General features: G+C 40.2%; 1 protein-coding gene across 4 annotated transcripts in view; it reads left to right on the top strand.

Moving 5' to 3' along the window:
• bcam (basal cell adhesion molecule (Lutheran blood group)) overlaps positions 1–19,106 on the top strand; it is a 39,277-nt gene that overhangs the window by 9,448 nt on the left and 10,723 nt on the right. For all 4 annotated transcript variants that reach the window (XM_057340197.1, XM_057340196.1, XM_057340195.1 and 1 more), the window contains exons 2-3: positions 18,296–18,423; positions 18,496–18,712. In XM_057340197.1, coding sequence (XP_057196180.1) covers positions 18,296–18,423; positions 18,496–18,712 — 345 coding nt within the window. The remainder of the gene's footprint in view (positions 1–18,295; positions 18,424–18,495; positions 18,713–19,106) is intronic.

Here is a 19,106-nt window from a genome sequence, read left to right as displayed (position 1 = left end):
CTGACACAGGACGAAGATGTCATCACCGAAGGAGTGAACGTATTTACGAAAAGCGCTCTGTAGAGCAGTTTGTCCATTTAGGGCTACTGTAGAAACAACATGGAGAATTCCGCGTAAGGGGACCCGCAGTGTATGTAGATAGAAAAGCTCGTTCTAAGGTAATAAAAACATAACGCTTCATTATGTAAGGTTAGGGTTAATACACCTCTGAACACATAGTTATGTATATTATATTGCATTTCTGTCAATAGATCCTCCAAAAATTACACATTGGACCTTTAAATTGTCAGTTCATTCTGTGACTTTTTATGTTTCATCAAAAAAGTTCATGTTTTTTTTTTCTCACTTTCTAGCACACGCAGACCCACAAATGTGCAGCCGAACACGTGCACACACACACACTCTCTTGTACCTGTGCATCAGTTAAAGGACAGGGCTACATTGTTAAGACATTCCTCTGGCCGCTGGAATGCAGGTATTAATGCGGAGTGATTAGACACAGCAAGAGGGACAAGGTGGAGAGAGACAAAGAAAAGAGAGAGACTAGATTTGGGGAAAATGAGGACAGAAATGAGTGAGACATATTGCAAGAGAAGAAGGAGACATTATGAAGCAATACATACAGAGAGCAGTAGAGGATTCTGGGTAAATAGAGGTTACTTTGATTTCCCGAGTTAAAGTTTGTGTGTCAGTTATGTGTATAATAACTAACATTACACTGTGTTTATGTGTGTGTTGGAGATTTTCGAGTGTGTCTGTTTGTGGGCATCACTATCCAACAGGAGCATGTGAAAATGGTCTTTCTTCTCATTCCAGAGGAGAATTTGGATTTAACCGCATTTAAAAATAGGAAGCAGAATGCCTGGGAGGTCCTAGCGTAGCGGTAACAGTACCAGCTGGTGATAGGATCTGCCGTTGATCAGAGTGTGTGAATAACTGAGAACCGGAGAGGGAGGGGGTTGCCTGTTGGTGCTTCCATGGTGAGCGCCACATTGCCAACCAATGTCAGCCGTGCCATCTCTGCTATATGGCCAGGTGGCATCAACCAGCATCGTGTCCTGGCACTTGCAACACCAATGCTTCCAACATGTAGGGTGGTGCAATCAATGTCAAAGTCGACCTCCTCTACCCCGAGATCTGCCCTAACCCTCCCTAGAATTCCCGCCCCTCTGTCCATCTGCTTCCTGCAAGTGCTGAGCAACTGACTTGAGTTGCACATTTGTCATGGAACTGGGTTTGCTATACTGAAATGTGAATATTTACATGTCAACAACCGTTCAGAAGCACATGACGAGTACAGATAGACCAAGTGAGATCTCGGTTATAGGGATAGTTCACCTAAAATGAAAATTTGAGCATTATTTACTCATCCCCATGCCATTCCAAACCTGTATGACTTTCTTTCACTGTCACAATGGTTTTGTGTCCATACAATGAAAGTCAATGGGGGTTGTTTAGAGTTTTTTAGTTACCAACAGTCTTTATATTAACTTCTTTTGTGTTCTGCAGAAAAAAAGAAAGTCAAGCGAGTGTGGAAGTAAATGATGACAGAATTTTCATTTTTGGGTGAATTGTCCATTTAAGTGCAGTGAATGAAAGTTTGCAATTTAGCACCTTAATGAACATTGAATTAACAACCTAATTTTTTTCATTTTCATTTACACTCTCTCTATTTCTTGATCTCTCTGGGAATGATAGTTTACAGTGTTGCTCCGGATGAAGTGACAGAGAGACAGCTGGACCCGCTGCCCCACAGATCAGCTTACACATGCTCACTGGCATGTCTGGCTGCAGAGTTCCTCTCTTTCTATCTCTAATTCTCTTTTGTTCCACTTCTCTTATTCTGTAAATTGCTCTCTTTCTGTTAGCTCCGTACTGTACACAAACACGCACAGACACACACACACATAGGGCTATGTGTCTTGTGTTCATTTCTGTGGAGTGGAGCTTAAGGCTCAAGCCTACACACAATAAAGCCACGCAAACACTGAGTGAAACCGCTCTGGGGCAGTAACTATGAGCCCCTCATCACACACACATGCATTCAGATGGAAACATGCTTTAAAGGCATGACTCTTCGTACCCCTGCGATGTCATTCATTTGTGAAGCACGGAAAGTTTCACTCACGGACAACTTAAAAAATTGCAGACTGAGTGACAGACAGGCAGATACTGCCCCCAGCACCCTACCCCCTCCGCTCTCCCCATACCCCCATTTTAGATGACAGATGGCTGTTTTCTAACCTTTTGTCAGTCTGTTCTCTTGCCTTCATACCTGCCTGGACACGGAGCATATCCCCCACCCCAGCTTTGCAGAACCCTTAACAAACACACTAAAATCCACTCATTACCCAAGATTTAGGACACAGCCCGGCGCCTCGCATACTTCTCCAGGTGTGTTTTTGTACCGAAGCTCTTTAAAGTTGTAAAGGTCTGTAAGAGCAGACATTTTTCTTTCATTCTAACATGAACTGTGGGCCGCTGCAGTCAACTTGGCATGTATGTGTTTGCAAGGTTGTTTAGCGGATACGCCGTGTCGTGTATTTTCATGTCAGTCATGCGTGTCAGTCAGCAGTCAGACAATGAGTCACAAAACAGAAGAAAAGGCCAAGATTATATCACAGTTCTTTTATGTTTGTTTGGATAATGTTTGCCAAATAGTTCACATATTTGAGCATTGTATCACGTTTGAAATGCTATCACTACATGTATGAATCATACTGAAGATTAGGTGGCAGAAAATCATGTTTTTTAGTGAACAAATTAATAAAAAATATTTTTTAAGAAAATATGCTTAAAACAAGATGAATCAAAAAAACTTTTTTTAAAGAAAAAGCTGTTCAAAAAATATAATCTTCTCCGACACTAGTTTTTAATAATGCAGTTTTGTTTCTCATGTAACTGTTTCTTGTTTAGATTTATTTTAGGCTATTGGAAGATACTTTTCAGTTAGACTCCACAGCTCATTTCTGTTTTCTCTCTCTTGCTGTCTTTGTTTCAGAATTAAAGTATAATGGTAGACAGTAGCATCTCTTCTTATCGCTCTTTCACCCAAGGTTTCAGCTCGCTGCCCTCCTCAAAGGCTCTCTTTCTCTCCTCTTATCTCCACATGCACAAACTTCTATCTATCCTGCCAGAACAGTTGAAGAGGATGATGTTGTGCCAGGGGCATCAGAGCAGCCTGTGTTTAAATTCATCCATTTTTTCTGTTTTTCTCCCTTTGCCTCCTTTATACAATCAGATCTCACTCCCTATTCAATAGTAACCTTAGTTTAATAATTAAAAAGTAAAAACCGCCCTCTTCTTTCGCTCCGTCCATCTGGAATTCTGATTAAAATGATAATCTGTCACCTGCCTGTCCTAATATTGATGAAAATCTTTTTTTCTTTTGATCACTATTCCGGTTCTCCCTCATTCAAGTTTTTGTTCATGCTGCGCACTTTGTCTTAATACTTATCTGCTTCTCAGCAGACCATGAACTCTCTGGCCGGTTTCTGCCCACTTCACGTTCACGTTGGCTCGTGCTTGCTAATCTTATATCTGAAGTTCATCGGTGTGCTGGTGGTGTTATACGGTGTCTGTTTGTTTGCTTCTTCATTGAAGTAGTCGTGAATTAGCTTTCCAGCTGGGTGCTAAGCTGCCCGCTGACCTTGATGGTGGAACCAAGTCCTTGTTTGCCAGTGTCTCTGATATGAGCAGACAGAATGTCTGCGATATATTACTCGCTTTCAGAATTGCATGTGCTGGGAATCTCACCAATGATTGTTTGAATGTTATTGTTAATATCTGCTCTGTTTCAAAACTTTGGAGTTAAAAAGTAATGCGCCCAATGCCAAGGCTGTTCCAAAAAGTTGTCAACATAATTATGAAAATGATAGACAAAGCTGCTTATGTATGCGGTAGACAGCTAGTCAGCTCAGTTCTGGAGCAACGCTATTGTATTGTGTTTGAAGGTGGAGCTTGTGAATGTCCGGGTCAGGTCTGAGGGCAATGCTCGGACACAGATATGGGCATGTGTTTACTGATAACAGACTTACTGGAAAGCAGGTTTAACTTTTTTCTACAACCTTAAGGAACCAAATCCGATGTGTCACATTTCAAACAATCGTGAGTGTGTCTACAGTCTGAGGCGGTTACTTCGATTCCGTGTGTGGTCCTGTCTCTGTCTTCAGCAGGATGTTATATTCCTCCTCTCCCTTCATGTATGATATACCCCATATTCATCTTATTTTTGTGTTTATACACTTCTCTCTCTCTACTCATTAATTTTACAGCTTTATATGCCTGACGCTCTACCTTCCCCCGGTATCTCATCTCTCTGCTTCCTGGCTCCTCTACAGGTTGAGACGTGTTATGTCTGTAATGCAGATAAGGGCGATTCTTTGGTTCGCACTGCAGATGCTAATCTCTAGCTCACTCAGGCCTGACTCTGCTCCATTGTTCAACTTTCGCAATGCATTTCTTGATTTCTTGTTCACTAACACTTGGATCTTTCAATGTTTACTAGATATTAATAGATCTTTCAAAATGATTCACTCGATCACTTCAATCGATTCACTACATAAGAACTTTGTCCCACGTTAAAAAAAATGTACATGCTGACTTTGTTGTACTGTATAGTGACATCATGGATGACGAGTGGAAAATATTTTCTGCAGTGGCATACTGAACAAAACAGGGAGTGTGATCTGTCTCTTCTTTGATGTCTTAACTCTGATCTCTGTTGTGTAACCTCCAGCAGAGTTGGCGTGAATCAGTGCATCGATCAATAAGGATGTGATTCTTTAGACCACAGACCTAACCCTGACCTGACCTGACCTGACCTCGCCCGAGACGCCGCCACCCCTCTCATTCCTTTATAACATCTCCGTTCATCTAAGGGGATGCGTCCTCTGTTATCCCTGTCTCCTTAGTGGCTGTCCTGGAAAGACAATTACCCCCTGGCCGGTAACCTTGTTGACACTTCATTCTTGTCCTCTCCGCCCTTCAAATTTACAGCTTTTCCCAGTGGGTTCTAAGCAGAACCCTTTGTCTATGTTAGCTTTATATAGCCGACTCTTTTTGGAAAGCAATAGGGATATAAAGGCGGCGTAGAAGTGTGTGTGTTTGTGTTAAGAGAGGGCAGGTTTCTCATAATTAGATGGATTAGGATTGTTCCACACAGACACACCGGAAGAGTCCGAGGGGTCATTTGTTGGGGCGGTTCTCCTGGTTGTGTTATGATGGCCACCAGCCACTCAAATCTCTCCAAAATAAAAATGATATTACTTAGACATTGCTCCTTAATAGGGCAGAAAACCTAGTTAGTAAAAATATAGAACCGTGGATGTGAATGTGGATAGAATAGCTCAGATAACTTGAAATGTGGAAGTTCATATTGAGACATTGTTGAAATATGGTTAGGGTTAACTGAAATGTCCTTTTTTCTTCTCTCTTTTCTACACAGTTACAGACACTATCTTTCTGCACTTGTATATCTTTTTGTCTGTCTGTGTCTCACTGATGTCCCGTCTGTTAACACAAATTTGCATGGAATTTAAAGAAACACGCATGTATGTGTGTGTTTTCATTGCTTGATCTCACATACTCAGATGTGTGTCATATGCTGCTCACATGCACAGAGATAATGCAAAACTATTCAGCACCGTAATGTGATTACGTGTGTGTTCATGTGAGTTTGTTATCATTTAACTCGTGCGCATTACAGATGAGAAGATAAAGCAATGTTAACGTGCAAAGGCTTTCCAGCAGTCAACAAACAAACAAACAAACAAACAAACAAACAAACAAACAAAATATGGCAGTTGTTGTTTTGTTTTATCACTAAACTGTAGTGTTTTAAAAAAAAATTGCGCATCCAAAATTAATTAATGTCATTCCAAACCTGTTTGGCTTTATTTCTTTGGTGTAGAAAGGAAAACAAATTCAATATCACTTTCTGATGCTTGAAGACTTGAATTAAAATTGAATTCATATTTTTGTGTGTTCCACCAAAGTCAAACAGATTTGGAACCAAGTCAAGCATGACTCAATTTTATTTCGTTTTTAGGTGAACGATTCCTTAAAGCTCGTCGTGGTTATTTTAGAGCAAGGAATAGTAAGTAAAGCTCCCTGTCTCGTCCAAATGTAATTTCCTGCTGCAGTGAATGAATGTCTGCTTGTAGGAAGTGTGTGTGGTTTAATGATGGTATGTTGGAGCATCCTCTGCGCTGGTTGACCCTCTGTTTTAATCAATGAAAATCAAGACCATGCCAGGTAGACAAGAGGAATACAGTTACGGAGAAAGAGAGTACAGTAGAAAACACAAGAGAGTAGGATACAATGCAGACAGTGGGTTGAAAAAGAGGAATCATTAAAGGTAGAGTGCACTGAGCTAACTGGGATAAGATGGATTAGCCGGCCGTGAGCTGCATCGATCCTCCGTCAAACTCTCTGACTTGTTTACACGCTGGATGCTCTGAGCTACAGAGCTGAAAACACAAACGCCTGTGAGACTGTGACTACATTCACACTTACCCACGGCCATTCAAGCATTATAAAGTTAATCCGTCCTAATAGGGAAAAGAGAGAGAGAGAAATAGAGGGCTTGGTGTCGCAGTGTAGGAGTAAAATGGAGGGATAAAATGAAACAGTGGTTTCATTTTAGAAGCTTAGCGATGTTTTTGGTTCGAGAAACTTATAACTTGTACAGACAGTCACGGATGATGAGGTCATGCTTTGTGCCACTAGTCTAAACCCAGTCATAATCATACTTCATAAATTGCTTGGGGAAAGAGAAGAATCTTTCCAAACAGTGCCGTGTTTTGGGATATAGTGGCATGATAGCTATTGTTTGAAGTACTTTGGGGTACATAAAACAAATGACAAACATAAAGGGTGAATAAAAAATGTTTTATCTAAAAAAAAGCACAAAATATGGAGAAGGACAACAGCAATGTTCTTGTTTATACTGAATTTGATTGAAGTCAATTTATCTTAAATTTTGTTTTTTAACAATGTTGTTTTTCTTTCCCCAATTGTTAAGTCTTTTTACATAAAAATATATAATGCACCATAGAAAAAAAGATTATTGCTTTTGATATGTTTGTAACCTGCATCAAAATGCATGTATGCATGAATGCAAAAATATTCTTATATTTTCCTGATTGACATATCACAAAATGTTGAAACAGCTGATATTACAAATACTGATAGGGTCACCAAAATTTCATGCATTCCTATTAAAGTACCATCGGATAGCATCATTCTATCATGATACCACCACAGTGCTTTCTGGCACAGGGAAAATTAAAGAAAAAAACTCATCAGATAAGCGTCAAGAGTGAATGAAACAGTGGAGGATGAAAGACTGTGTTGAAAAAGCAAGGACTGTTTGTGTGTGACCTTTAGTCTACTGTTAGCAATGTCAACATTGTAAACAATCTCACTTTATGCTGGAGGCAGGCTTAGAGGAAAAAATAAATAAGAGAGAGACAGAATCAGCAGGAGAAAGAAGAAAACCTAGAAGGAGAGACATCGGGAAGAAAGATTTGAGAAGAATGAGGGGGTAACGGGGGGAGGGAGGCAGGTGCAGGACTGAATGTAATAGCATTGTGCTGAAAACAGCAGGATGTTTATATTGATGTATTTATCCGAAGCACTTTACAGTGCACTCAAGTTATATGTTTTATTTGTGCTTACATTCCCTGGGAATCAAACACATGACCTTGGCGTTGCAAGCATCATGCTGTTCCGAAACAAACCCTGACTTTTAGCTCTGATTTTTCACATCGAATGCCTCTTTATCATCCTCTCGCCCTCCCTTACGCTTAAAACTCTCTCTAACTTCAGCTTTACTCTATCAGAGCTGAGATTTGAACGGGCCGATCGCTCTTGCTATCTTTTCCTGACACACACCCGCACAGACTGCGGCCACAATAGAGGGGCCTCATGTAAGCGGACCTCATAAGATCGCCAGCGGTGTGCGTTTCCCCCTGTTTTCACGGGACCGGTTCGACAAGACTCCTCTTATTGTATTTCACCATGGAGACGTGAAACGCTACGATAACGTCCTCCTTTAATCCTATCGGATTAACAGCGTATCATTTGATTAAATTTTTGCCACAACTCACTCATGGGTGAAGCTGTTAATATACGCATTGCAGATGTAATTATGCACAGTCATTTAACGTTTATCACTCCACCCACAGTAACCTCATTTCCATGCTAATTTTTAAATCATTTCCTGCTTTTCCCGTTCTCACTAACCCAGGAACGGGAAAAGAAAACCATACAGTCTTAACTCTACAGCGGCTGACAGGAAAGCAGACCCGAGGATGTGCAGTCAAACATCAGTTGCCTCAGGGATTGCAGACACTTTACTCCCTCCCTCTCTGTGTTTCTCTCTCTCTCTGTCTTTCCTGCCAAACCGAAGCTCATTAGAGGAAAAGAGATTCTTGACTAAATAGAATGGGGCTGCTGCCAGACTGAGTGAAAGATGAGGGTGAGAGAAGGAGAGAGAGGAAAAGTAGGTTGTAGTGAGGAATACTACTTTTTTAGCTTTGTTTTGGAAATGAATATATCATTTACACAGACAACAAAACATAGTTTACACTTCAGATTACGTTTTAATTTATTCTACTCCATTTTAAAGGTTTAATAAAATGTTTTGTGGGGATCAATTTGAGCAGTTTCTTAGTAAAATCCTGTTTCCACAATTTAAAGCCTTTTCCTTTTTTAACTCTTGTCTATGTTTACTTAGTCTGATGTGTATAAGGCTTGTGTGCCGGCGGCCACCCTCCAAAAGTCAAACGCAGTATTGTCCAGCTAATAAAGCACCTGAGTGTGAGAAATGTGGAGCTTACGAAGGGAGGAAAGGGAGGGAACAAGCAGACAAAAGAAGTGTTGATACTACGAACTGAAGTCAGGAGACTTGTATTAAGACTGACCAGGGGACCGAGGGACGGGAAATGTTTTGTGTGTGGCCTGGTTGGAAGCAGAACTTCATCTGAACTTGAATTAAAGCTTATAATGATCAGTGCACGAGGTCACAAAGCCAGAGAAAAAGTGGAAAAAATTAAATCAGCTGGAAAAAATGTTTAATTTCTATTGAACAAACAAAACTGAATTTAGACAAAAGTACGAAGTGAGTGAGCAACTGGTACTGTAGCTGATAAATGTGCAGTGTAGCGAGTTCAATTTTATTTACATCCTTCAAAAACGTTCAGTATTTCCAGAAACAAAGCTCTGTTGATTTTGTGTCATTTCAGCCTGAATAACTCATTTTTCGTGTGGTTATCTACACCCAAAACACACTGTGTCTGCTCAATATTTATAAATATGATTTATACTGTAATCATCCCTCAGAGCAAACTAGAGAGAAGGTTGAGAGAGATATTGGGTGGATGACTGAATTGTAGGGAGAGAGGGCAGCGCTCACCGTCCTAACCCTTTTAGTGAGATTAATTTGAGCCGTAATGTCTCTCTCTCACACGGCCCTACTATTTATCTTCTGACTCAGCTTTCTCTCCCTTTTTCCTTATCCTTCTATCTCAGTAATGAGCTTGAGTGGTACGGCAGAGGTGCCCGTGTTTTGTCTGACCGTCCTCTGCATTGTGTGTGGAGCAGCGGCGCTGTTAAAACACACAAACAGTGTGTGAGCTCTTCTACAGTAACTGTCAGCGCTAATACACATATGCACCCACCCAACCCCTTCATCATCTCCCTCCCCACTCCTGTCACTCACTTATTTGTTGTATTGCTGCCTGCTTCCATTTTTATTCCATCTCTCTTTCTGTCTCTCTCTTACTCTCTGGGTTCTATTTAATTCACTTCGTTTTCAGATGTCCATTACTGGCTGTTGCATCATTAACTGTCATCTACAGAGGCTGATTACTCTGCCAAACAATGCATATATCTAGCTCCAGTTACAGGTGCTCATTTTTGCTAAAGTAAACGAGGGGAAATGCAGAGGGGCACTAAATTGCAGCATTTAGACTCTCCTTCCATTTAGACATCTCCGTCTCTTTTTATATTTGCCCATTTCCATCCATCTTTCGGTTTTAGAACGTCTCTCAGATTTAAACGCCCAACCCCCAGCGTACCTCATCTCCCTACCCAAAATTCATTTTCACATTCAGCTGGAGTTAGGAACGAGGGGCTGGTAATTGCTCTGCCTGGGGGCTGGTGAGGTGAGAGGGAGAGAGAGTTGTCCCTCAGCATTAAATATTAACTCAGTTTTTCATCTCTGCCTCTTTGCTGACATCCCCTAATAAAAATCCAATCTCTTCATTTTTGTCAATGCCATGTGAGTTTCATTCCGGTCCCTTAGAGGCAATTTCAAATTGGGTTTCCCTGAACACGCAATTTCAAACTTTTGAGATGGACCCTAAGATTGTCTTTGGTTGCTCTTGCGGGCTACTTAATGAACTGTGATTAAATTTGGTGATATATTTTATATTTATTGATACAATTTGTGTCATTTAGGCAAACAAATATGCCTGTACATTTAGTCTTGTAATGCAAGCTCATGTGTCAAAGACAGGAGCAAAAAGAGCATTTTCCTCTTTGAGGAATTCAGAGTAGCTTAAAAATAACTAAAAAAAGAATAAAACATCAACCGTTGGTGCTGCAGAGGATATATTTTGTCTGAATAATTTATTCAAAATTTGCTGCCCTCTTAGACAAAATTCACCAGCTAACTAACTAGACTATAAATTATACATGCAGACCAGGACATCTGATAGCTTTTTAAATGTCTGCAACATTGATGTAATGTAGGTATATGAAGTGCATGCTTAATAAACACATCTTTTATTCATTCTTAAATCTTATAGATCATCGTAAAGCAATGTACAGTTCTCCGTGTAAACACAGTTGCCAACTTCTCTTTCTGTATCTCTCATGCTGTGTGTGGTAGTTACTTTGGCCCTCAGACAGAATTGCTTTGACTCATGACCCTGTTGTCAGGACAACTACAATATCAAAGGGGAATGTTGGCAGTACAAACGACGTAGAGTGAACTGACCTTGTAGCCCACTACATAATTTAAAGTCTGATATTATTACGAGAACTAGAATTTACACATCGTATTACTGTATATCATTAGGAAAAAAAGATCGAGAGCATTAAGCTTGACTTAAACCAAAAATAACCGAGAGAGGAAAATAGAGAAGGGAGAGAAACAGAATGACAAGTTTTATTTAACATAAGCAGAGAAGTTAGTTTTACTGCATAAATAAATGCTTGTAAATGACTTAAGGTAAACAATCAACTGCATACCTAAATCATAACAGCATGTAAATATACACCCCAGTGTCATTTGCCACAGGTCTGTTATCCCAAAATGAAAACGAGTGGCAGGGAAAGATGCATGAGATGAAGGAATGCACTGCTTAGTGGGAGCCAAGAGATAAATCCACACGCTTGTTTGATGTGCTGTTTTAGCAGAAGGCTCTTTGGCAACGCATGCAACCTGTACGTTCAGCCTGAAGTCAGCTGAGCATAAAGGCTTACGTTTAATATCCAAACTTCAGTCTGATGTCAGTGAAGTTATAAGAGTGGTGTAACCTGGTGCAGCTGTGGTCCAGATGTGACTGCTTACGCATGTATGATAGTAATGGGTTACACTCAAACCAAACAAGATGTAGCAAAAGTTACAGTATAAGGAAATTATAACTTATATTATAAAGTGATTTGCAACAACAACAAAAAAATGCATTTTGTCTTGTGAAAATCAAAATTTTATATAATATATATTTGCCAGTGGTAAGATATATTTATAAAAACAAGTTAATCTTTCACAATTTTGCTTTCAAGTCAAATTATTTGGTTTTGATGTTTTTAAAAGTTAAAACATAAAAAATACTGATTTAGAAAATTACTAAATGCAGTTTGTGTGCGCGCGCGCGTGCGTATGCGTGTGTGTGTGTGTGCGTGTGTGTGTGTGTGTGTGTGTGTCTAGCTAACACAAACCTGTTCGACACAGTTCAAAAGTGTACAGAGATAAAAATAGTAAAAGAAAGGGCATCTAGTCATGATCACTCGGGTGAGTAAAGGTGAAACGTCTGCTTTATTGTGTTGTATTAATGTGTTGCTAAGTTGCAACTTATTTTTGGACTCATTTCACTTTCCAGTTTTCCATTTCGTCTTTTTTGTCTCTTTTGGCAATATTATTTATGTCATATTGTTACCCAACCCCAGTTTCAGTTCTTCCTCAGTTCCCTCCAAATCTGTCTTGTCTGTCTTTTTCTGCTCACCCCTGATCTTGTGACTAAGAGGGGGTGTGCCAGTGTGTGTGTGTCTGTGTGTGTGTGCGTGTGTGTGTGTGTGTGCGTGTGTGTGTGTGTGTGTGTGTGTGTGTGTGTGTGTGTGTGTGTGTGTGTGTGCGTGAGAGAGAGAGAGAGAGAGAGAAGAGCCAGCAGCTGCTGTTGGTGCTCTTGCACCTGTTCTTGCCTCATCACAGCAGTGATGACTGATGCAGGCCTTACATGGATTCATCATGCCCCTGTCTGCCCCCACACTCGCAGCGCCAGCTTATATCTACTGATTGGTCGTTTTGTATTTGGCAGTCTATTTGAAGATGTCAGGAAGTGAAGCTTTACATATTCTTAGTTTATAAGTGTTATATGACTATTCTCATTCCCTTTTATACCTGGTAAATTTGCATGACCATTTCTGTATACTGTTGATGGGTCTATTGCTGTCTGGCCTGGTTTTAGCTTTGAGTTGTCAACTGTTAACAGTGAAGCAGCGTTGATACTGTTCCCTCCCACTCACTGCTATTACCCCCCACGGCAGTCCTGGTACCCTGTTGCCATAGCAATAATATTCAGCCAACATCATCATTGAAAATTAAAGGCTTCCATAAACATCGGCAAGGTTAACACTTTCTGTGTGTTTACGTAAGTGTGGGTGGATGTTTTCGAATGAATATTCATATTGTTACAGTTTTTGATTATTTTATTTTAATATGCATCTGTTTGTTTGTTTGTTTTTTTGCATAAAAAGTATGCACATGCCATATTTGAGTTAGTTACTGAATAAATGATTATATCTAGGCCTAAAAGATTTTACATGCCTCCAATTATAAATGCAGGTAGACCAGAACTTGTTAAATGATTTGAAGAGTTTGGTTCCAAAATCAAATTACTGTGCATTCCAATTAATATCAATCAAACTGCAGTTGGTTGGTTTTGATTTAAGCCATAATAACTAAAAAATACAGCTAACTAACACAATAAAAACACAACAAAGCATGATAACATAATAAAAAACATGTTTTTTGAAAATTCTTAAAAATGGAGTTATCTCATTTTGGAACCAAACTGTTTATTTGGTTTCAGTGGATTTTATTTTTTAAAGGTGCAATGTGGACGATTAAGGAGTATCTGTTGACAGAACTGCAAAATATAATATACATAACATATGTCTTCAGAGGTGTATAAAGACCTTACATATTGAAGCGTTATGTTTTTATTACCTTAGAATGAGCTATTTTTATCTACATACACCGCGGGTCCCCTTGCATGGAATTCACCGTGTTGTTTCTACAGTATCCCTAAATGGACAAACTGCTCTACACGTTTTGTGCACGTTATCTCCTTTGGCAAAGAAGTGAAAATGTGACGTCATCTTAGTTCTGTGTCAGCCACCATAGTGCTTCGAAAGGGTGGGTCAAGCGGTGGAGTGAGCCATTGGTTGCAATTCATTACACTGGACCTCTAAGGAGGAAGGTGATGGGGCATCATTACATTTCATCTTGGTTTTGGTGCTGCAGTAGCTTCAGTAGATTTCAGTAGATGCAGTTCTCATAGAGAAAAGATGCAGGATTTAATAAAGATGCTTGGCAGTGCTGACCCACTGTCACTGTCAGTTAAAGAGACAAGTTCATCTGTTCAGTGTCTTCAGCATCCTCTTCAGGATGTTATTTTGAGGAGTGCAGATAATAAATGTGCTCAGAGGAAGACGAATAGCATGAAAGGTCATATTTTATTGTGAAAAATAAAGGAAAGTGGTCAAGTGGATATGGAAAGCAGAGCAGGAAAACTTACTTCACTGGGTTACGACAGAATCTGTTCATCTTTATTTTACAGCACAGTCTGTGAGCTGGTATGTGTTTATAATTCCATATTTTTACTATGATTAAGATCACCCAGGGCTCTTTTAAAAGTCTGTTTAATCCTGTTTGCAACCACACGCACACACGCACACACACGCACACACACACACGCACACGCACACACACACACACACACACACACACACACACACACACACACACACACACGCAAACACACACACATGCATGTTGGGTTTCCATGTTTTATGGGGACATTCCATAGACTCAATGGTTTTTACACTGTACAAACTGTATATCATATTCCCTACCCCTAACCCACCCCCTAAACCTAACAATCACACACAACTGTCTGCTCTTTTAGATTTTCACAAAAGTTAATTCTGTATGATTTATAAGCTTGTTTCCTCATGGGGACAAAAAAAAATGTCCCCTCAAGGACAAGGATTTTGGATATTGCCATCTTTGTGGGGACATTTTGTCCCCATACCGTAGGGTTTACCCTTCCCACGCATACACACACACACACACACACTCCCATTTAACTTGAGCGTTTTCACTTTCTAACCGTATTGTAACATAACATTAAACCTGAAGTAAAGTGTAAAATGCTAAAATGTTATAGCGTAATATGCATAATATATGTAAGTCTATAGGTATCACCCATTAGCTTAATGTATTAGCGCGTGCATCTACTGCTATGCCACTGTGTTAATAAGAGTCAAGTACCCTGTAAATGAACAAAAAAGCTTTCACAATTGATATCTTGTTTTTTACGCTTTTTATATGCTCGGAGGACTCCGTGGCTTCTTTTGTTTGAGCCCTCATAGTACGGGCAGCTTATGTACCCTTGGCCGGGTGTTAATGGAAAATTGAGTTTACACTAAAGCTGTTGGCCATGAGGGAGCGATCATCCCCCTCGCCTGTCAGACCTTGTGTGTGTGTCTGAGTAAGCGAGTGTACAGTATGTCCTCTCAGTGGAAAGATACTGTATACACACCATTCATCTGTATAATACATCAAGCCCCTCTGTGTGTGCAGGTGATGCCACCACCAGCCAGCAAATTAATGTAAGGAGGTTCGAAAATGCAGGGGGAGGGAAATCATTCTGTAAGTTTAAAGATGGTGTAAAAAGATCTTTAAGAGGCAGCGCACCCAAAAAAAATCTCAAGATTAAGAGATTTTTTTAAGGTGTAAGCAAAAAAGAGGAATGAGCACAGAATAGAAAAGAGTGAAACAGTGACAGACATTGAGAGTGGAAGTAAAAAGGCAGAAGGCTCTTTTTTCAACAGCCGTTTGCTGCGTGTGAGTGTGAAGGATAGCATTCATCATACACTTGGGTCAGAACTTCAATGGGAGTGTGACAGCAGGCTTTGACTGTGGCAGCTCTCTATCTCTCTGAAATCGACTGGCCCGATTCTGCCTTTCTCTCCAGCATCCAGCCGGGCGAGAACTGCCTTACGCTGTTTTGAGTTGTCTGAATTCAGTATGGCAGCGGTTCATGAATACTAAATGTAAGAGCGTGTGTGTGTGTACAGTCAGTGTTCTCTCAGTGTGAGTGTCTGTCGATGTGTCTGCTGCTCACAGTCAGAACGTCTCCTGTCCATCTGCTTCTCTCGTTCGCTCTCTCTTTCTTTAAACCCGATTATCTTTCCCTTTGCAACAAGCACTCGCTATTGCTCGCACACGCGTGCCCTTGACCGTGCCCCACCCGGCCCCTGCTGAGGTGGAGATTGAACAGAAGAGCCACTAATTGCACCTTAATTGCCCCTCTGTCTGTCCAGCTGCTCCCCTAGGCAGAAAAAAGTAGTATTGATCAGACAAATCGAGTGTCTTGAGTTAGAATTGGGATGGGAGCTTTAAACAGATGCATTAAAGGTTTACTCTCATGCAAAGTCAGGCAGATTGCAGCTCCAGACTTTCAAGGGCTGTAGGTGAACGATCGAAGGTAGGAAGAATTCTAAGTGTGCAAAATGCAGTCATAGAATACAGAATTACTACAGTAAATGCGGTGGTCACGGTGCAACCATTTGATGTGTTGTGATATTTTGTTTCTCATTAAATCTAATTTACAGCTCTGACCCATGACCCATGACTTTTGGTATACTGTATGTTTTTGTGTCCTCTGTTTGATTCACAATGCCTGTCTTCTAATACACCTCTTATAATTATATAAGATAAACAGCTGTGGAAAAAATTACGACCATTTCAAATTTTCACGTATTCAGCATTTATAGATGGATTGTGGTCATTCCAGTCCAGTGTCTGTTACAACAAAATCAAACCTCAGGAGTGACAAAGTCACCCAAAAGCAACGTGAAAGACTGACAGCAAAGACACATAAAAACTGTGACAAAAATCGAGGTTATCACATACTGTAAAAAATTATATTTTTAACTTTTCCTAAATACATATATTACAGTTGTATTGCTTAAAAGTGAATATGAACTTGTTTTCTTGGCCGTATTTAAGGTCTGAAAAAATACAGAGCATCTTTTCTGTTATTTTGACCTGTTTTCTCCTCCATGCAAACAGAAACAACATTTTTATTTGAAATTTGGGAGAATTATTGTTAGTAGCTCACCGAATGAAACAGAAACAACCGTTTTACCTAAACACATCAGAAAAACGGATTTTGAAGTGGTCTCTTCATTTTTTCCACGACTGTATATAGGATATGTAAGACCTATATACTGTATAGGATGTACCATATGGTTTTGCAAAAATAATAATGATTGATAATGATTCTTAAAACAGGTTGTCTCTTCCCAGACTGACACTATTGATTGAGTCATAACTTTACACATCACTGCTTATACATGCACATAGGAGAGCTATGTCCAGGAGAAAGAGATAAATGCTCTGTGCATGTCTACACATATTAACCTTTGAACCCACATTGAGGTCTTTAATGCATTCACTGTCAATCACCAGGGGACTGTCACAACCCCACTGACCTCCACACTTTCACACAAACTTTTCAATTAGTCTTTTATAATGAATACTCGATATCTTTTAAGTGGAAATACAGAGCAATTATTCCCACAACACATTCTGATGTGTTTTGTCCACTATTATAGCCCATTTTTAATAGTGCATACAATCTTGAGTTTGGCCAACAGTGTTGTTTGTTATTCCACCTCCACTGGGATGTGAATCCAGACCGACAGAGATCTGTCTGTGCGTGAGTGGGCGAGTCAGAAGGGAAATTAAAAACCTGAACGCAGGAATTACCTGAAACTTTATTAGCCTGACTGAAGCACTGTTGATGTGTGCGCTGTGTGATGAGAACAGACACTTTACTGCGTGTAAATGTCCACAGTGACCCGCTCTGGATCTGCTTCCTTAAACCTCTCTACGTTTATTTTTGTGCTGTTTGTGCTCCATTCAATATTGCAAAAATTGATTTTCTTTAGTGAACTTGGCAGGTTTTAGCTCCTCTCATCCAGTCTGCGGGACACACACAGCATTATGGCTCTCATGAGCTGTTTGTTTGGGTTCTGCGCTTTAGTGGGAGTCATGAGAATCTGCTGGAACGAGTGTTTATGTTTGGACGTGTGTGTTGTCAGATGGAGGAATCTCAGGAAGAGGGCGGATCCTGAAAGAGATTATTGTCTGTTTGGATGCCACATGGCTCCCGTGATCTGTGACGAAGGAGGACCCAAGAGTACTGTGGACGCAAAGCCATAACTCATGTTACTACTACAAACAAAAAGGATGGGGATTTATTTTCTTTTTATTTGGGTATGGTGTAGCTTGGGAGCGTAGATTTGATTCTTAATGGAACTTAATAATTTTGCCGCAAATGCATATTTTGCTTTAAAATTCCTAACCCAGGTTTAATTCTGCTAAAGTGCAATGTGTTATTATCAACACATAATTATTTTTCATAGTTCTCCTGGTTACCACACTGTTCCTCCTAACACACTCCTGCTGTCCTAATTTTTTAAGACCACGGGGTTATCTATAATCTCTCTCCTTCTTCTTGCACCTGGATCTGTGCAGCTGGCCTTCATGTTTTGAGGCAGCAGGAACACAATGGTTGTTTGAGAGTCACAGCGTGTGTATCATTTCTCACCGCGTGTGGCTGAGGCTGGTGCGGGGAGTCGTCAGGCAAATTGTTATGAGTGTTGTTCACCGATGCCCATTTCTTCTTAAAAAACATGCCATTTTTAGAAAACATTTAGCATCGCTATCAAACATTTAATGGTTTCTTTTCCTCTCTTGCTCTTTTTACAGTGTGTTTGGCTGCAGTCACGGTCAATGTGATCCCAAAGGTGGAGGTGATAAAAGGAGAGACGGTCAAACTGCCCTGCACATACACCACTTCTGAACCTGCCCCCTCTCTTGTGGTCCAGTGGTTCATTGTGAGTACTTATTTTTAACCATAGTGATGAAAATCCAAAATTGTATTTACTTATGTATTATCCACTTTTCAGGAGAATGCAGGTGTAAGGAAGCAAATAGCTTACTGGCATTCGCAAGGTGATGCTGGCATTGATGCCAGCACATTGTTGGCAGATCGGTTAACCCTGGGAAGTGACAAGTCCCTCACCATCTCCTCTGTCACAGCGGAAGATGAGATGACCTATTACTGCCAAGTAACTGGAGGGGCTGTGGGAACCTCTGAGGCTGAAACCGTGGTCAAAGTTTTCAGTAAGTACGGCTGAAAATGAATTCAGAACTCACTCAGATAGAGACATGGCATTAAAAGGAACAGTTCACCCAAAAATGAAAATTTTGTCTTCATTTACTCACCCTCGAATTGTTCCAAATCTGTATAAATGTCTTTGTTCTGATGAAAACAGAGAAAGATATTTGGAAGAATGTAGGAAAGCAAACAGTTCTGGGGCACTTTTGACTACCATTGTCATTTTTCCTACCATGGTGGTCATGGTGGCCAAGAACTGTTTGGTTACAAGCATTCTTCCAAATATCTTTCCCTGTGTTTTTCAGAACAAAGACATTTATGCAGGTTTGGAACAACTCGAGGGTGAGTAAATGATGACAGAATTTTCATTTTCGGGTGACCTATCCCTTTAAGCCTTCA

Source organism: Triplophysa rosa, linkage group LG8 (assembly GCF_024868665.1).
Source record: "Triplophysa rosa linkage group LG8, Trosa_1v2, whole genome shotgun sequence".
Lineage (NCBI taxonomy): Eukaryota > Metazoa > Chordata > Actinopteri > Cypriniformes > Nemacheilidae > Triplophysa > Triplophysa rosa.
This window is presented reverse-complemented; position numbering and strand designations above follow the sequence as displayed.